At 65.1% G+C, this 18,617-nt stretch overlaps 4 protein-coding genes across 4 annotated transcripts in view; 1 reads left to right on the top strand and 3 right to left on the bottom strand.

The window, feature by feature from the left end:
* Window positions 1-822: 822 nt before the first annotated feature.
* Window positions 823-1,764, bottom strand: LOC104347308 (olfactory receptor 5G9). Its single transcript, XM_009952295.2, has one exon. It carries the CDS (start codon window positions 1,747-1,749, stop codon window positions 823-825), a length of 927 nt encoding a protein of 308 aa, XP_009950597.2. The 5' UTR covers window positions 1,750-1,764.
* A 4,079-nt stretch (window positions 1,765-5,843) lies between these two features.
* TBX10 (T-box transcription factor 10) lies at window positions 5,844-7,670 on the top strand. The gene is given in 9 exon segments (XM_086472376.1): window positions 5,844-5,850; window positions 6,107-6,290; window positions 6,365-6,466; window positions 6,560-6,731; window positions 6,866-7,021; window positions 7,117-7,150; window positions 7,153-7,183; window positions 7,291-7,379; window positions 7,540-7,670. Coding segments are annotated over 9 exon segments (906 nt in total).
* Window positions 7,671-7,917: 247 nt separating this feature from the next.
* Window positions 7,918-15,532, bottom strand: TCIRG1 (T cell immune regulator 1, ATPase H+ transporting V0 subunit a3). The gene is given in 28 exon segments (XM_086472186.1): window positions 7,918-8,035; window positions 8,139-8,230; window positions 8,232-8,309; window positions 8,430-8,555; window positions 8,660-8,770; window positions 8,893-9,009; window positions 9,186-9,305; window positions 9,307-9,356; window positions 9,359-9,399; window positions 9,586-9,704; window positions 9,788-9,813; window positions 9,816-9,877; window positions 9,968-10,125; window positions 11,056-11,150; window positions 11,153-11,194; window positions 11,271-11,421; window positions 11,576-11,596; window positions 11,598-11,704; window positions 11,707-11,788; window positions 11,866-11,939; window positions 11,942-11,958; window positions 12,122-12,204; window positions 12,287-12,413; window positions 13,566-13,660; window positions 13,777-14,006; window positions 14,113-14,133; window positions 14,136-14,190; window positions 15,416-15,532. Coding segments are annotated over 28 exon segments (2,499 nt in total). The 3' UTR covers window positions 7,918-7,953.
* Window positions 15,533-16,715: 1,183 nt separating this feature from the next.
* LOC104345305 (aldehyde dehydrogenase family 3 member B1-like) overlaps window positions 16,716-18,617 on the bottom strand; it is a 5,618-nt gene continuing 3,716 nt past the window's right edge. The window contains 5 exon segments of the mRNA XM_086472375.1: window positions 16,716-16,969; window positions 17,731-17,762; window positions 17,765-17,858; window positions 17,963-18,135; window positions 18,284-18,404. Coding sequence (XP_086328501.1) covers window positions 16,838-16,969; window positions 17,731-17,762; window positions 17,765-17,858; window positions 17,963-18,135; window positions 18,284-18,404 — 552 coding nt within the window. The 3' untranslated portion in view covers window positions 16,716-16,837.

The following is an 18,617-nucleotide window of genomic DNA, read 5'->3' as shown; positions in this document are numbered from 1 at the left end:
CGGGGTACCGTGGAGATCGTGGCTTTTATTGCTGTCAGCAGGGAGATGGAGAGCAAAGGAGGGGAGCAGTGGGTGGGGGTTCCTTGGTAGGATCTGCCCTCGGTGGGATTCATCGCTAGAGCATCCTAAAACGCTTTCAGAGTGCCTTCATTCACAACAGAGGTCACCCAAACACCCTATTGAACTTAAATTTGTTAGCTGTCTGAAATTAAATGAGCTGTGTGATGCTGTTGATCCTTTAACGAGGTTTGAGTATGAAAAACAACAAATATTTCCTGCGTTGCGTGTCAGTTACTTGCTGTCATCTCTAGTTTTCCTGCTAAAGGTGTTGCCACCCTGAGGCCAGTTATCACGGCTTTTAAGGACTTTACAACGCTGGCCTGAAATGGAATTTCATTTGATTCACCTCCTGTTTATTCTGATTTGCTGAGCAAAAGGGAGAGCAACGCATGACACAGCTCATAATTTGAGTCCAACCGATTTCAGAATATTTTGCCGTGTTCTTCTGGTTTAATGTGGCCTGATACAGGGGACTGAATAAATGGCAGAGGGCAAAATTTTAAAAGAGGGGTAGTGCACGCTTGTAGTTCCCTACCTGTGCCTTCATTACATTAAACTAACTACTAAACGTAATTATCGGCATTTGGAAAACTGAGTGAAATTATCAGTATCCTGAACCAGCTGAGGAGAGTCACAGTGCAACTTTCGAGTCAAAGTGCAGAAGACCCCAAGAACATTATTAATCCAAGATATTTAATCAAAACCAGAGAACATCACCCACTTCTCCCTCCTAATCTGTCCATAAGTCCACCACATTCGAGATCACTTTATTTTTGTGAGTCTCCTCAAAGCCTCCTTCACCTCCCTGTTTCTCAGGCTGTAGATCAAGGGGTTCAGCACGGGGGTCACCACGGTGTAGAGCACCGCAGCCCATTTATCTCCTTCTCTTGAGCTGTCTGAGCTGGGCTTTAAATACATAAAAATTGAGGTCCCGTAGAAGATGCTCACGGTGGTGAGGTGGGAGGTGCAGGTGGAGAAGGCTTTGCGCTTGCCCTCAGCTGAACGGATGCTCAGGATGGTGGAGATGATGGCCACGTAGGAGACCAGGACAACCAGGCTGCTGGACACACCGAACAAAGATGCTGCCGTTCGCAGGATGGTGTGGCTGAGGGTGGTGTCGGAGGTTGAGAGCGATATCAGAGGAGAAATGTCGCAGAAGAACAGGTCGATGACGCTGGAGCCGCAGAAGGATAAGCTGGCCATGCCGACAGTCTGTCCCATGCCGTTGGTCAACCCCACGAGATACGACCCAGTCACCAGCTGGAAGCAGCACTTTGGGGACATGGCAAGGGGGTACATCAGGGGGTGGCAAATGGCCACGTAACGGTCATACGCCATCGTAGCCAGCAGGAAGCATTCGGTCATCCCAAAAAGATCAAAAATGAACACCTGAGCCACGCACCCGGCATAAGCAATGCCCTTCTTCTCTGACATAAAGTCAACCAACATCTTGGGGGTGATAACGGTGGAAGAACAGAGGTCTACAAAAGCCAGGTTACCCAAGAAATAGTACATGGGGGAGTGGAGCTGAGGGCTGGCCCTGATTAACAGGATCATCCCAAGGTTCCCCAGGATGGTGAGAAGATAGGTGAGCAGAAACACCAGGAAGAGGGTGACCTGAGTCACCGGCTCCTCTGTGAACCCTGTCAAGCTGAACTCAGTCACTGGGGTGCAATTGCTTCCTGCCATTAGTGTGCTTTCTGCGTGAATTTCTTGCTCACAGCTCCTTAGGTTTCTTCTACAACAGGCAGGTGTCTCCCAGGTGGAAAACCCTCTCTCCAGTGGGACCTCCTCGGAGACAATCATACAAGATCTAAAGGAAGAGTTTAGGCACAGCTGATTTAAAAACAGCTTCCCAAAAGCCACGTGGCAGCGCGGGCAAAACAAACGGGGCGCTGCAAAAGCAGAGCTTAGCTCGAGCTGCAAAACGCCGTGGCACAGCGTGGTGCGTGGTCCCCCCGGCTCGTTGCTGGGTGTGCAGCAGCGACCTTCGTGAAAAGCTGTGGGGAGGTTACACACCCGAGTAGCTTTACCTTGGTGCTGCGTTCCATCCCCTGTGTCAGCGTCGGCCTGGGACTCTGGGATCATCCAGCTCAACCCGAAACACAGAGAAACTCGGTGCGGAGATGATTGTTCCTCCTCTCGTTGGCATTTGCCAACCACCCACCTCCTCCCTCTGTGCTGAGACTTCTTCCTAACCGTGAAACCTTACACAGAGGTGTCTGTTTGTTTCCCCTCCCTCCCCATACACTGTTTCAGCTATAAAATCTTTTCCGAGGTCTTTAGCCTGTTCCTTCAAATGGAAATGGGCAACCCCCAAAGCTGAGCAGGCTCTCCTTGAAAATGTATGGGGGGGGAAAAAAAATCATCTTTTGGACCTGCCTCATCTCAGCAACTGTAAGCTCCCTAAATGTTCTTTACAGGAAAGATTCTGGTCCTCGTCCAGCAACCCTTGGCGGTCGAGGGAGAGAGGAAGCCTCTCCGCCAGGGTGATCTCCAGACCTGCCTCCTCAGCAGTTGGGTGGTGAGGACACAGGAGAGCCAGCTCCCTGGTTTTGGTGGAAAGTCCAGAGCATCAGGAAGAACGGAAGCCCAGGACGCTGCAGGTAGGGCGTGAGATGAAGACAGGAGCTGTTTCTTTTTTTTTTTGCAAGAGAAAACTACAGGAGGTGGGGGGGCTCAGCACGCGCTGTCCTTGCTCGTGGGTCTGATACGAGGAGCTGCAGCTCGGGCTGAAAGGCGATGACCCTCACTTACATCTCAGCAGTCTCTCTGCTTCCCTCCTGATGCTCTCGGAGGCGGCTGGGAAGGCGCGTGTGCCTGAAGCTCTGCAGGGGAGCTTGAAAATAAACCACCCTCAGCGGACGCCCTTACTCTTTCGCCTAATTTGGGGATTTGGGGACTGCGGATCCCTTTGAGCCCCAGGAGAGCGACAAAGTCCAAAGCAGGTCATTATCTTTTCTCTGCGCTTCTCACCTTGGAGAGGTGCGCCCAGAGGAGATGACCTCAGCTCGAGCGAGCAACAGGGCTTTGGGCTCTCTTCGGAGCAAACCACACAACAACGCCCCATCTCTCACGTCCGCTTTTGGAGCATTTCAGAGACAGCAGCAGTGCCACGGTGGACATGATCGTGCCAGGGAGCTGAGGGGCACCTCACTGACGGGCAACAGTCCCGCAGAAGCTGAGCCAGGGCTGGTTACAGGGTCCATCAGCAGCCCCAGGCGCCGTGACCGACGAACCACCTTCCTACCCACCTTAAATTCCTTATACTCAAACCATAGCTCACACGTTTGGCTGCACGGAGCCAACAGAAGATCGTGGTGACCTTGCTAAAGTTGAGGTAAACGCTGTCCACTGCTCTTCTTTTGTCTGTGCAGCCATCAATCCTCCCATCACCCAAGGCACTCGGGTCGGTCAGGCATGACTTACCCTTGGTACATCCATGCTGGCTACTCACGGGCACCCTCCTGTCCTTCCTCTGCCCTGGAGAGGGCTTCCAGGGGAGTTTACTTCGGTTCTGAGGCAGCCCGCAGTCCTGGTGCCCTCCTCCGTCTTGGGGATGACATTTACCTTCTTCCACCCATGGGGCTGGAAACGCTCCAGCCAAAAAGGCGAACGAGAGCCTGAGGGAGAGGTACCCAAAACTGGAAGGAAGGTGATGGGCAGGATCAGATGAGGACCGTGATAAAGGATGGAAAGGGGCAGAAAGTGGGGAGAAGGGCCCTTCTGAAGGGACAAAGGAACGTGCTAGGGCTGTCCCTGTCTCCGGCGGTTCTGATGGAGGTTCCCAAGCCCAACAGGAGACGCGGCGAACCTCTTTCTACAGCCTTTTCGCACCCAGCAAAGATGAGTGCCGAGGGCAGCAGCAACCACCGTGGGACAAGGTCAGGCGATGCGTTTTGCAAGGACCAGTTTGGCCGCAGAAAGCCCTGACCCACCCCCTTTGCTGAGCAGCGAGTGGGGCAGGAGGCTGAAACCGCCCGGAGCCAAACATGAAAGGAAAGCAAACCTCACGTGGCTCGGCACCAGGGTTGGGCCAGACCCAGGCTCTGCCTCTGCTCTCGGTGAGGAGAAACCGCACGGAGAGGGGTCGGGTTAGACATCGCCACCGAGAACTGGTGTTGGACAGACTCGGAGCCAGGAGCTGCCCTGCGCTGGTGGTGCTCTGCTGGGAGCAAACCCCCACGCTCTGGGCAGCGTTTGGGCTTTAAAACCCTCACGGGACCTTTCCTCTCCCGCAGAAATCCCCAAATCAGGTGAAATTTGGTGATTTGCCTCTCCTCTCCAGCAGAAAAACCAGCGGCGAAGCGCGGCGCGATGCCGTGGATGAGCGCTGGCAGGTCCGGTCCTGCCTGGGGCTGAGCCCCCTCCACCCTCCTCCCCGCTGTCAGCGCTGCCTCTCGCACCTCCTCATCTCCCCGCTCGATACCAGCCCCACGGCCCGGCTGACAGCGGGAGATGGATGGGGCCGAGCCGGTGCCGCAGGGCACGGGACACGTGCGGGGACGTGACGGCTGCAGGAGGCTTGGGGAGACGGTTCTTCCCTGATTTGCATCAGTCCCAGTCCCAGTGATGCCCAACGCAGCCCCCTTGGCCACCCTGCAGCGTTGGGGGGGGGGGGGGGGGGCAGAGGGTTTCCACTCCGTTACGATGGCCGCAGGAAGGATTTAAGCGCCGATCCCGAAGCAGAAGGGAAGGCTGGGTCCCAGTTTGGAGAGAAGAGCCGGCTCTGTGCAAAGCAGGGAGGGGTTTCAGCCCTGGCCCAGTGCCACCATCACCAGGGTACCACCAGGGACGGAAAGCCATCAGCGAGGATGTCCCCTGTTCCCTCCAGACCCATTCCCAAAGCCCCAGCATCCCTCATCCCGCCCGAACACGCCCCTGTGGCGTGCGGTGCGATGGCGTCCACGGCCCCGGCGCAGTTCAGAGGGGACTGGGGGGGGGGCGGGGGGGGGGAGCTCCAGAGTAGCCCCTCTGCTTTCCCCCACCGCAGCCCCTCACCCCTGCGTCAGCCACCTCCCCACACGCGTCCCTTGCCCCCGCGGCGGTGGCTTGTCCCCATCCGTCTCCTGCTGTCAGGCGATGGGAGGCGTGGGGTGGAAGGGGCTCAGCCCCGGGGCAGGATGAGGGGGGTCTCGGGTACCAGGGCAGAGACAGGACCAGCGTTTGGGATGGGTGCAGGGGAGGGGGTTGGGGGGGGGGGGGGGGCACTTCTCCTCCTCTTCCTCGGCACCGCGGACGCCTTGCACGAGCAGCCGGCACGTTGCCGATGCCTCAACACCTCACCGGGCTTTTTAATACCGGGTGTCGACGGGCGGCTGTCGGCCGAGCCGCCGGCGCAGGGGCGGCTGCCGGGTGCCCAGAGGGGCTTTGAGAGGGTCTGAGCAGCCCCCATCTCCCCCCGCCCCGACGTGTGACACGAAGGAGACCCCGAGAGAGCTGTCCCTCCCAGCCCAGGGTACCCCAAGTTCCAGCTGGGGACCAGCGGTGGTCCCAGCGGTCCCCCAGCCGCCGCTCGCCTCCCCGTCCATCATCATCGCGTCAAAGCGCGAAGGCAGGTCAGGGAAGGGGGGGGGGGGGGGGCTGTGCTCCGGCCCCCGAGGACCGCTGCGGCTCCAGCCCCCACGTCTCCACCCCCAAGCTGGGGCATAAAACCCCCGGCAGGCTGCGGGGGGGGACAGTCTGGAGCTGGCGCTGCGCTGGGAGGGGGCTTCGTTGGGGTCCCCGCTGCCGCCGTGCCGGGGGACGGAGCCACGGACGCCTCCTGCCCACCCGCTGCACCCATGGCAGGTAAAACCCACCCGTGGCAACCCAGCGGTGGGGTCCCACGGTGTTTTCGGGGCGCGGTGGCCCACCGAGCCCCACAAGAAAGCGGGGTTGCAATGGGGAGGGGGGTAAAGCCCCACTAGGGCGGGAGGCCAGGACTCCCCCGCCCTCCCAACCCCTCTGTGGAGGGAGGGATGTGATGGGGTGGCTGGTGGTGCACAGGGGCTGCTCCCACATCTGGGGTGCAGGATCAGGCCCCCCCACACACACCCCTCCGCAGCTTTCCTGGGGGCGCCGGGCGAGGGGTCCCCCTGCGGCACCAGCCTGGGGTGGGCAGGAGAGGGGCTGGGGAGCAGCGGCAAGAACCGGCGAGTGTGCCACGCCGCGGCACGGCTGGAGATGGGGAGCCTCTGGGAGGAGTTCAACCGCTTGGGCACCGAGATGATCGTCACCAAGGCCGGCAGGTCGGTACCAGAGCGGGGTAGGGGGCGCTGGCGGGGTGGGGGGTACCCCCTTCTCACCCCTCCCCTCCCCGCAGGAGGATGTTCCCCACCTTCCAGGTGAAGCTGTCGGGGCTGGACCCGCTGGCCGACTACGTCCTGCTCATGGACTTCATCCCGTTGGATGACAAGAGATACAGGTGGGGATGTGGGGATGGGGATGTGGGGATGGGGATGTGGGGATGGGAGGGGGGCCAAATCCAGGCGGCGCTGACCCCCTCCCTGCCCCACAGGTACGCCTTCCACAGCTCCTCCTGGCTGGCGGCGGGGCGGGCTGACCCGGCAGCCCCCGGCCGCGTCCACTTCCACCCCGACTCCCCGGCCAAGGGGGCCCAATGGATGCGGCAGATCGTCTCCTTCGACAAGCTCAAGCTGACCAACAACCTCCTGGACGATAACGGCCACGTGAGGACCCGGCCCCGGGGTGGGCGATGGGGATGGGGGGGGGGGGGGGGGGGGCAGGGAACGATGTACCTACCCCTGCGTGGGAGCGGGGGAGGTCCCGCTCACCTCCCCTCTCCTCTTCCCCGCTCCTCCAGATCATCCTCAACTCCATGCACCGCTACCAGCCCCGCTTCCACGTGGTCTTCGTGGACCCGCGACGGGACAGCGAGCGCTTCGCCCACCAGAACTTCAAGTCCTTCAGCTTCCCCGAGACCCAGTTCATGGCGGTGACGGCTTACCAGAACCACCGGGTGAGCCCCCGGGGCTGGTGGCGGGATGACCTCCCCCCCCACCACCACCCCCCGCCTCCACCCCAGGGACCCCCTGGACCCGCTCCCCTCCGCAGATCACCCAGTTGAAGATCGCCAGCAACCCCTTCGCCAAGGCTTTCGGGATGGCGACCCCGAGCCGTGGTAAGGGCTTCTGCCCCGACGCCATGATGAGGGGCTCCGTGCCATTCCGCCCCCCCACCCCCCGCCCCCCACCACCACCCTGAGACCCCCCCCCATCTCTCTGGCAGGTGTGGGGTGCCGGCAGGGTCCCTGCTGGGTGCCATGCCCCGCGCCCGGGCTACCGCGCTGCCCTCCCGCCCCGAGAAGCAAGAGAAAGGTAGGGGGGCTGGGAGGGGGGCCGACCCCTTGTTGCTGTCCTCTCCCACCCGCCAGGGGCTCCCCGCAGCCGTGGGGCACTGATGGCCACCGTGCCCCCACAACCAGCCCCACCAGCGGCTCCCCCCGGCTTCCCCGAGCTGCCCGCGCCCCCCTTCCAGCCCCTCACCTGCCCCCCCAGTGTCTACGTGGGGTCCAAGCCCCGCACCCTGCCCTACCCCCTGCCCCCTTCCCCCCGCTCAGCACCTACGGCGCCGCCGCGGCCCCCACCTTCAGCTACAGCCAGCAGTGATGGGGGGGGGACACCCCCTGCCCCCCCCCCCCCCCCCCCCCAGGACCCCCTACCCAGCCCGCAGCAGAGGGGACAGAGACGCTGAGCTGAGGACGAGCCACAGGGACGGCTTTATTCGCTGCCGAGGAGGGGACGGGGAGGACGCTCCAGCCGGACCCCCAGCCCCGGGGGGGGGTTTGGGGTGGGGAAACCCTTCACCCTTCAGCCGAGCTCCCCAGAGCGGGGTGGGGATCGGGTCCAGCCGACGCTCCGAGCCCCCCTCCCGGCATCCCCCCCGGCTCAGCTACTCCCAAGCGTCGGGGGCGAAGGCGAAGGGGCACAGCTTGTACCCAGCGCCCACGTAAAACTTATTCTGAAACTCCACCCTGCCGAGGAGAGGGGCCGGTGAGGAGCGGCGGTTTGGGGGGGGGGGGGGGGGGGGGGGGCGGGGTGGGTAGGGGACGGGCCGGGGGTCGGTCCTGGGCTTACCAGTGCAGGCGCAGGGCGTGGAGGAACGCGGAGAGCCCCTCCATCACCAGCAGGATGGCCACGGTCAGCACGGCGAAGGCGGCGAAGACCGGGCACCAGCACCACGCCGCCCGCGTAGCTGAGCCGCACGAAGCCGTTGCGCATCACCATGGTCCACAGGACCTCCGAGAGCTCTGCGAGGGGTACGGGGTGGGGTGGGGGGACACACAAGGGGACAGGAGGAAGGGTGAGGCTCTGCCTGGCGCCGGGAGGGAGAGCACACGGGGATCCGGGGCGGAGGGGGGGGGGCACTCACCGGGCGTGGGCCAGGCTGAGCGCCCAGAGCCGCAGGTAGGACGCGGTGTTGGAGACGCAGCCCAGGCAGTACTCGATGGTGTGGATCGCCTGGTGCATGAAGATGTCGGCGAAGTCCAAGCGCTGCGGGGGCGGAGGGGACACGGGGGGCGTCAGGGCGCGGCGGCCACCCCCCCCACCGCCCCCCCCCCCATGCCCAAGCCCGCCGGAGCCGCTGCGCCCCTCACCTCGGCATCGGGGCTGTGCCCCCCGCTCTCCACGTCCTCCTTGGTGGCGTTGACGGAGTTGCCGGCCTCCTGGCCCTCCAGCAGCGGCTCCTGCTCCCCCGCGGCCACCGGCTGCGCGGGGACGGCACCAGCGGTGAGACACACACACCCCCCCTCCCCCCCTCCATTGTGACCCCCCCACCCCGCTGAGCTCCCCCCACCACCCCCCCCCACCCCCGCGACCCCAGCCTCACCGCAGGGCGGCTCGTCCTCGGCGCACGCCGCCGGCAGCACAGGTAGAGCGGTGTCCCCAGGAGCAGGACGGGCACCGACGCCAGCGCCAGCACCACCAGCACCGTCTGCACCGGCACCTGCGGCACAGGGGCACCGTTTCGGGGGTCCCTCCCGGCAACGGCTACCCGAGCTGAGAACGGCCCCGCTCATGACACAGCGGGGACCCCCCTCCCCACCACACCAGGCTCCTCGCTGCTTCCCAGCCTGGATGTGGGGTCCCCCCCCCCCCAGCCCCATCTCGGCGGGGTGCTACCTGCCCCCGGTAGAGCGGGAGGTTGCCGACGTTGGAGGTGAAGAGGAACATGTCGATGAAGTGGATGAGGATGCTGGGGGCCACCAGGGAATCGGCGGCGCTGAACTTGATCCACTTGTAGGAAGATGAGGAAGACGAGGTAGCCGAAGAGCGCCAGGAGGAAAACCATCTCGGCAGGAGCTCCAGCACCAGCCGGTGCGGCTGCTGGAAGTGCCTGGGGAGGGGGACGTCAGCCACGCTCAGCCTGGCCACGGCGCAGCCTCGCGTGTCCCCCTGGGCTCCCACCCAGAGGTAGGGGTACAGGACCCCGCTGGCCACCCCCCCCGCCTTGAGCCAGCCCCGGTCCCCTTAGCACGACCGTGGGTGGCCAAAGGCCACGGGGGCAGCCGCGGGGACTCACACGTGGTTGAAGACCCCCAGCAGGACGCCGAAGCCCATGTGCACAATGCCCAGCACCACGGACATCTTCATCTTGAAAGAGTTGAGGAAGTTGAGGTGGTTGGTGGCCAAGCTCCAGATCTGTCGTGGACAAAGTGGGTTGAGACCCTCTGGGCCACCCCACCGAGGGTCCCACCCCACCCTCTGCGCCACGGGACACTCACTGGGTCGATCCCGAAAGGATAGGGCCTTGGAAGACACCGGTGATGTTGGGGTCCAGGGTGAGGGACGGGTGGGTGGCGAGGTAGGCAGAGCTGTGGGCAGAGCGGAGGGGGCATCAGCGCAGGCAGGGACCCAGGCAGGGTTCATGGGGGGGGGGGGGGGGGGGGCGCTGGGTGTCCCACCTCCAGGAGGAGCGGTTGGCCATGGTGGCCACGCTCCAGGCGGAGGGGAAGATGACGGTGGCTTTGCTGAAGCACTCGTTGTAGATGAAGCCGGTGTAGATGGAGAAGGCTCCCATGAGCAGGATGAGGTAGCGCCCCTCGAAGAACGTCAGCCAGATCTGGTGGGGGCAAACATTGGCTCCCACGTCCCTCACCACCTCCCCTGCCCCACATCGTCTCCCTCCACACCTCCAACCCCCTGCCCCATTACTGTTCCAACCCACACCAGCCCCATCCCACGCCACCAACCCTGCCCCATAACTGCCCCATCCCACACCTCCAACCCCATCCCACTCCTCCAACCCCATCCCACGCCACAACCCCATCCCACACCAGCTCCATCCCACTCCTCCAACCCCATCCCACGCCACCAACCCCATCCCACGCCACCAACCCTGCCCCATTACTGTCCAGTCCCACACCAGCCCATCCCACTCCTCCAACCCCATCCCACGCCACCAACCCCATCCACACCAAGCCCCATCCCACTCCTCCAACCCCATCCCATGCCATCAACCCCATCCCACGCCACCAACCCTGCCCCATTACTGTCCCTTCTCACACCAGCTCCATCCCACTCCTCCAACCCCATCCACGCCACCAACCCCATCCCACGCCACCAACCCCATCCCACGCCACCAACCCTGCCCCATTACTGTCCCATCCCACACCAGCTCCATCCCACTCCCCCAAACCCATCCCACGCCACCAACCCCATCCCACGCCACCAACCCTGCCCCATTACTGTCCCATCCCACTCCTCCAACCCCATTCCACACCTTCAACCCTGTCCCACACCTCCAACCCCGTCCCACACCTCCAACCCTGCCCCATTACTGTCCCATCCCACACCAGCCCATCCCACTCCTCCAACCCCATCCCACTCCTCCAACCCCATCCACTCCTCCAACCCCATCCCACGCCACCAACCCTGCCCCATTACTGTCCCATCCCACGCCTCCAACCCTGTCACAGGCCTCCAACCCCATCCCACGCCTCCAACCCCGTCCCACGCCTCCAAGCCTGGCCCCCCGCCACGTCCCCCTCACCTCGTTGCTGGCCTGCCGCAGGCTGGGGCTGTTCTCGTACAGCACCATCCAGAGCGCGAAGAGGAACATGAGCAGCCCGTGCCCCACGTCCCCAACATGATGGCGAAGATGAAGGGGAAGGTGATGATGGCATAGGGCGCTTGCAGGGGCACGGGGACTACGTCACACGGGCAAACGCCCCCAACCCCAGAGCCCTGGGCACGGTGGGGTCTTACCGGGGTTCACCTCCTGGTAGCTGGCCACCCCGTAGGCGTCCACGATGCTCTGGAAGCCGGCGGTGAACTTGTTGGTGCGGATGACGGTGGGGGGGCTCTCCGAGGTGGGGATGCGCTGCACGAAGCACTCCACGCTCGAGCCGCTCTTGTACTGCGGGGACAGCACCCGGCGCCTGACCCACGGCACCCCCCTGCTCGGCACCCACCCCACCACGGCGGGGAGGACACGGCGACGCCGAGTCCCCTCCGGCGCGGGGACACGAAGCCAGCCCCGGCGGAGGACAAGGGAGCACCGAGCGACCCACCGATCCCTGGCGCAGGGCGTCACTGCACTTGGGTGAGGTCCCGCACGGGGCACCAGACCTCGGCGATGAGGCACTTCTCGGTGACGTCGAAGCTGCACTGGTTGAGGATGAGGTAGATGGCCTTCATCTCTGCACCTGCACCCGCCACGTGGGCAGCGCCAGCACCACCTTGTCCAGCACCTGCGCCAGGTACTGCTCCGTCTCCTCCAGCACCTGCAGGCACCCAGCACGGGTCAGGGACTGGGGGTCCCGGTGTGGCCCCCCGCCCCTTGCTGTGGTGCCCAGCTCACCACGCTGAGGTCCTGGATCTGGCTCTGCAACCCGCTCATGGTCTCCACCCGGCTGGCCTCGCTCTCCGGGTAGGATACACGTGGCAGTGGAAGCTGGGACAGACGGACACCACCGTGTTGGGGGCGTGGGGGGGGGGGGGGTGTGCCGGGGCTCCCCGGGGATGGCCCAGCCCGTCCCCGTGGCGGGGTGCGGAGCGGGTGTTGCTAAATAAAACCTCTGCATGGCGGGACGCGCGGTGCGGGGCCGCTGGCTCACCAGTCCGAGATCTTGCGGATCTTCTGCCCGATCTGCTCGCCCCAGTAGGAGATGAGGAAGATGACCCAGGTGATGCTCTCGCCCTGGGGACACCACAGCCCGCATCAGCCCCAAGCTGTCCCGGCCCCCGTTCCCTGCCAGCTCCCACCCCGGTGCCCCGCTCACCGTGGCCGGGTCCTCCATGGGCTCAGGCATCTCCACAAAGCTGGCCACCAAGTAGCCGCGGCAGGCACGCCACAGCAGCCGCTCGAAGGCGCTCACCCGCCACGGGTGAATGACGCCGGCCACGAAGCTGCGGGGACACGGCGGGGGCCGCTGGGACGGGCACGGCTCCGCTGCTGCCCCTGCCCCATGGCCAGGCCACTGCCCCACAGCCCATCTCCGGCCCTTACCCACTCTTCTTGCCCCAAGGCCAGGCCACTGCCCCACGGCCCATCTCCGGCCCTTACCCACTCTTCTTGCCCCAAGGCCAGGCCACTGCCCCATGGCCCATCTCCAACCCTTATCCTGGAGCCCTCCTAGATGCCTCACGGCCATATCTCTACCCCATGGCCCATCTCTGACCCCTACCCTTTACCCTTGCCCACTCTTCTTGCCCCACGGCCAGGCCACTACCCCATGGCCCATCTCAAACGTGGATCCTGCAACCCTCCCAGCTGCCCCACAGCCATGCCACTGCCTACCGCCCATCTCCAACCCTTACCCTACACCCTTACCCACTTTTCTTGCCCCATGGCCATGCCACTACCCCATGGCCCATCTCCACCCTTATCCCACAGCTTTCCCAGCTGCCCCATGCCAAAGCGCTGCCTCGTAGCCCATCTCCAACCCTTATCCTACCCCCTTGCCCACTCTTCTTGCCCCCTGACCATGCCACTACCCCATGGCCCATCTCCAACCCTCGTCCTTCAGCCCTCCCAGATGCCCCATGGCCAAACCACTGCCCCACGGCCCATCTCCACCCCTTACCCTACACCCTTACCCGCTATCCCAGCCCATAGCCCATCTCCAACCCTTACCCTATACCCTTGCCCACTCTTCTCGCCCCCTGGCCATGCCACTACCCCGTGGCCCATCTCCAACCCTCATCCTGCAGCCTCCCAGCTGCCCCAAGGCCAAACCACTGCCCCATGGCTCATCTCCACTCTTACCCTACACCCTTACCTGCTATCCCAGACCCACAGCCCTCCCAGCTGCCCCACAGCCCCTCTCCACCCCTTACCCCTACACCCTTACCCACTCTTCTTGCCCCCTGGCCATGCCACTACCCCGTGGCCCATCTCCAACCTGGATCCCGCAGCCCTCCCAGCTGTCCCGCAGCCCTCCCAGCTGCCCCACAGCCCCTCTCCACCCCTTACCCTACAGCCATACCCACCGCCCCACGACCACGCCGCGGCCCGCAGCCCCTCTCCAACCCCCGCCCCCCCACGCCAGCCCCGCTTACTTGATCTTGCGATCGAGGTGCTGGTGCAGGGACGGGTCGAGGACGGGCTCACGCTCAGAGAGCGCCCGGGGCCGCAGCGGGGAGCCCAGGGGGGCCTGCGGGGATGGAGAGCAAAGAGATGAGGGTGCGGCGGGTCGGGCAGGGGGGCAGCGGGGCGCAAGGGCGGCACCCCTGGGGTGGCTGACCCCTCCCCCACGCCTCCAGGACCCACCGGCAGGCTGGTGAAGCGCTGGCCCTCGCGCAGGACGTGGAGGTACTGGCGCAGGTCCCGCAGGCGCCCGCGCAGGGAGGCTCGGTTGCGACTGACCTCCCGCAGCTCCTGCGCCAGCTGCTCCGACTGCTCCTGCACCCGCAGCGCTTCCCGCGCCAGCGGCGCCCGGGGGTTGTCGGGGCACGGCCCCAGCACCCGCCCGGCCCCCCGAAGCTCCTGCTGCAGGAAGGCTGCGAGAGCCCGGGTCAGATATGGGGGGGGGGGGGGGGCCGGGGGCATTCACACCCCCACCCCCACCCCCCCAAAATCAGCCCCGCCACCCCTCCCGGCACTCACTGAAGGTCTTCTCCATCTCTCGCAGCGCCGCACCTCGCCCACAAAGCGCCGCTGGAAGGCGCTGACCTTGGGGTTCAGCTGCCGGGGAGGGGGGCACGGTTACGGCACTGCCCCCAACAGGAGGGGGTGCGGGGGGGGGGGGGGAGGGGTCGGGTAGCTCCAGGGGGGCCAGGCAGCCCCAGCACCCTGCCCAGCACCGTGGCCACAGCCCCCCAGGACGCAGGGCAGCCCGAGCCACTTGTACCCCCAGCACCCCAAAACACCAGACCAACCCCCCTGCACCCACTCCCTGTACCCAGGGAACCCCAACCCACCCAGACGAACTCTGCCGCACCCAGAGCACCCCATCCCACCCAGAGCAACCCCCCTGTTCCCAGGGCACCCCCAACCCACAAAGACCACAACTCTGCACCCAGGATGCCCCAAACCCACCCAGACCAACCCCCCCCTGCACCCACAGCACCCCAAACCACACAGATCAACCCTCCTGCACCCAGAACACCCCAAAACCACAGACCCCAAATCCCCTGCACCCACAGTGCCCAAACCACCCACCTCAAACACCCCAGACCAACACCCCTGCACCCACAGCACCCCAAAACCACCCACACCCACCTCCTGCATCCAAGGCACCCCAAACAACCCAGACCACCCTCCTGCATGCAGGGCACCCAAACCCACCCAGACCAACCCCCCTGCACCCACAGCACCCCAAACCACACAGACCAACCCCCATGTACACACAGCACCCCAAACCGCACAGATCAACCCTCCTGCACCCAGAACACCCCAAAACCACACACCTCAAATCCCCTGCACCCACAGCACCCAAACCACCCACCCCAAACCCTCCTGCACCCAGAGCACCCTAAACACCCCAGACCAACCCCCCTGCACCCACAGCACCCCCAAACCACACAGGCCAACCCTCCTGCACCCAAAACACCCCAAAAACATACACCCCAACCCCCCTGCACCCACAGCGCCCAAATCACACACCCCAAACACCCCAGTCCCACCTCCCTGCACTCACAGCACCCCAAACCCACCCACACCCACCCCCCCTGCACCCACAGCACCCAAACCACACAGATCAACCCCCCTGCACCCACAACACCCCAGAACCACCCACCCCTACCCTCCTGCACCCACAGCACCCCAAACCAACCCCCCTGCACCCAGAGCATCCCAAGCCACCCAGCCCAACCCCCCCGCACCCCAGGCACCCAAACCCACCCAGATCAACCCCCCCTGCACCCAGGGCACCCCCAAACCCCCCTCGCAGCCCCCGGCCCCCACGTACGTCCCTGAACTCGAGCAGGCCCCGCTCGCCCAGCTCGCTGACGCAGCTGTAGGCCGAGGCGGACTGGAGGAAGAGCTGGGCCAGGCAGACCTCCTCGCTTCGGAACAGGGACCCCATGGTGGGACCCCCCCCAACCCGCCCCCGGGGACCCCGCTCCGGTCCTGGGGTGCAGAGGTGCGCAGGCACCCACCCTGGGGAGGAAGATGGGGGGGGGGGGGGGGAATGTGCAGAGAGAGACGGGGGGGTGAGGGCTGGGGGGGGGCTGGCAGCAGGGCTGGGGGTCACCCTTTTGGGGGGGGGGGGGTGTCGAGGGAGGGGGGGCTGCGGTGACGGAGAAGCGGGGTGTCCCCGCAGCCGTGGCCAGCGGGAAAATGACCCGCCTCGTCACACGCTGCTTGTCCCAACACTGGGCTTGCAAAATACTTTCCACACCCGCCCCCCCTACACACACCCCCACCCCCACACACCCCCCCGCCCCCCCCCCCCCCCCCCCTCCGCCCACGCTCAGCTGCATCTGACTCAGAGCCACCGCATCCTCCCGGGCACCGGCCGCCCCCTCCCCTCCCCCCCCGGGGAGATTTGGGGGAAGGGTACCCCGCCGACCCCACCCCCCCCCCGGTGCTGCCCGCCCCTACCCGGCAGCGAGGGCCCGGCCGGGCTCGGCACTTCCTCTTCCCCCAGGAGGGACCGGCCCCCCGGGGAGGGACCGGCCCGCCCGGCTCCGCCGACCGACCGGGGAAGCCCCTTCCCGGGAAAACACACCCCCCCCCCCCCCCCCCCGCTGGAAGCAGGGGGTCCCGTGTGTGTGTGTGTGTGCCCCCCCCCCCCCCTCCAAATCCCCCGAGGAGCGTGGAAATGGAAAGCAGCCGGTACCACCGGGACACCCCCCCCCACCCCCCCCCCCCCGCGGCTACGGCGGGAAGTTTGGGGGACAGGAATGGCTCCCCCGTATCGGCAACCCCTCCCTGGGACACCCCCCCCCGCCCCCCCTAAGCACCCCCCAGCTCTGCTGCTTCATCCCTGCCTGACCCCCAGCAACCGCCCCCCCATCCCCCCCCATCCCCCCCCCCATCCCCCCCCCCCCATCCCCCCCCCCATCCCACACCTTTCCCACGTTCCTGTGCCCCCACCAACGTGGGTGACCCCTGGTGTCGTGTGTGTGTGTGTCCCCCAAGATGCAACCACCCCCCCCTCCCCCAAAGCTGCCCCCCTACCCCCGGGCTCTACCTGCCCAGGGAGGGGTTCAACCCCTTCCCCTGCCCCAGCGCCGATAAGGAAGAGACACAGAGAAAGCCAGAGCTCCGGGTTAGGAAGGGGCCAGTTCCTCCCAGTGCAGACTGGGGTGGCAGAAAGCGCCCCCACACACACACACACTAGACCCTTTATTAGGGAGCAGGGAGGAGAGGGGGCAGCACCCGGCCGTCACCGGTACAGGTAATCGGCCTGGATGTTGGCGGCGATCTCGGCCTCCCACTTGTCGCCGTTGTTGAGCAGCTTCTCCTTGTTGTAGAGCAGCTCCTCGTGCGTCTCCGTCGAGAACTCGAAGTTGGGGCCCTGCCGGGATGGGAAACGGTCACCCCCGAGGCTCGCCAGACCCCAACACCCCGGGGCAGGGCGGGGGGGGGGGGGGGCGGCTCGCTGCCCCGCTGTGGCTCTGCTGGCTGACAGGGGGTCGCCCTCACGACAAACCGATTGACGACGACGCTGGGGAGCGCGGGGGGTGGCTCCTCCTGAGGGGCTTCAGGGTTACGTTAAAAAAAATTCAGCATTTTATACCCTTTTGCTGCAAAGTCGTGGGTTTTAACCCATTTTAACGCCAGCGTGCGTGTTCTGCCCGCTGTTCACGTTGACATTCGCACTGATTGCTCCACCCTATTAACTAACTTCGTTAATATTCCTACACCAACGTAATCACGGGTTATTTTACCGATCAAGATCCCCGATGTACAAATCAGGGTGGGGAGGAGGGGAGGGTCTTCACCCCAACATCCCTCAGTTTCTCTGGTGCCACCCCACAAGCCAAGACGCCCCAAGAACGGGCACTTTCCCGCCCTGTCCCTGTCTCCCGCCTCCCTGTTCCGGACAATTTCACCACCAGCAGCAGCTTTAGCTCTGACCTTCTCCGTAAGGGCAGCAGCTGCTGTTCCTGAGCCTCACGGAGGGTTTGGGCGTTTCTGACCGTCGCGTGAACTGACGGCGTTCGTGCGACGCGCGAGCGGTGCCTTAAAGCCGTCGGGTCGCTCGTTAAAAGCCATTAGTTCTCGATAAAAAGCGATTACCTACTCCAAATCCCAACTGGATTACAACGTGCTCACCTCCACGATGGCGTCCACGGGGCAGGCCTCCTGCAGAACCCGCAGTAGATGCACTTGGTCATGTCGATGTCGTAGCGGGTGGTGCGGCGGCTGCCGTCCGCGCGGGGCTCGGCCTCGATGGTGATCGCCTGCCCCGGGGCACCGCCCGTCAGCTCCCGAGCCCCGGGGAGGAGGAGGAGGAGGAGGAGGAGGAGGAGGAGGAGGAGGAGGAGGAGGGTGGAGGAAGGCTCACCTGTGCCGGGCAGACGGCCTCGCAGAGCTTGCAGGCGATGCACCTCTCCTCCCCCGAGGGGTAGCGGCGCAGGGCGTGCTCCCCACGGAAGCGTGGGCTCAGCGGGCCCTTCTCAAAGGGGTAGTTGATGGTGGCCGGCTCCCGAAAAAGGTAGCTCAGCGTCATGGCCAGGCCTGGAAGGGAGAGGAGGAGGAGGAGGAGGAGGAGGGGGGGGGTTAGGCATGCTCAGGGGGGGAGCTGGCACCCCGCAGAGAGGTCGGGAACCGCGTGTGGGGAGGCCCAGGGGGGTTGGTTCCACCCGTGGTGGCATCCAGGAGTCACCTCGGAAGAGCTCCGTCCACAGCAGGGTCTGGGCCGCCCGGTCGGTGATGGATCGCATGTCCATGGCCGGATCCTGCACGTTGACGTACTCTGGGGGGAGGGGGGGGTGTGCTGAGCCCACCTTCCGTGGGGAGGGGGGGGACGCTGAGCCCACCTTCCGGGGGGACGGGGGGGGGGGGGGACGCTGAGCCCACCTTCCGGGGGGAGGGGGACACGGACGCTGAGCCCACCTTCCATGGGCGGGGGGGGGGGGGGGGGGGGACGCTGAGCCCACCTTCCATGGGGAGGGGGGGGGGGGGGACGCTGAGCCCACCTTCCGGGGGGAGGGGGGGGA

This window comes from Leptosomus discolor, chromosome 12 (assembly GCF_034619465.1).
Source record: "Leptosomus discolor isolate bLepDis1 chromosome 12, bLepDis1.hap2, whole genome shotgun sequence".
NCBI classification, from domain to species: domain Eukaryota; kingdom Metazoa; phylum Chordata; class Aves; order Leptosomiformes; family Leptosomidae; genus Leptosomus; species Leptosomus discolor.
Note: the sequence above shows the minus strand (reverse complement) of the source record. Positions and strands in the feature narration are given on the sequence as shown.

What these genes read in the sequence shown, in the direction of transcription:
- LOC104347308 (XM_009952295.2), bottom strand. Translation starts at nt 1,749, where the DNA reads ATGGCAGGAAGCAATTGCACCCCAGTGACTGAGTTCAGCTTGACAGGG.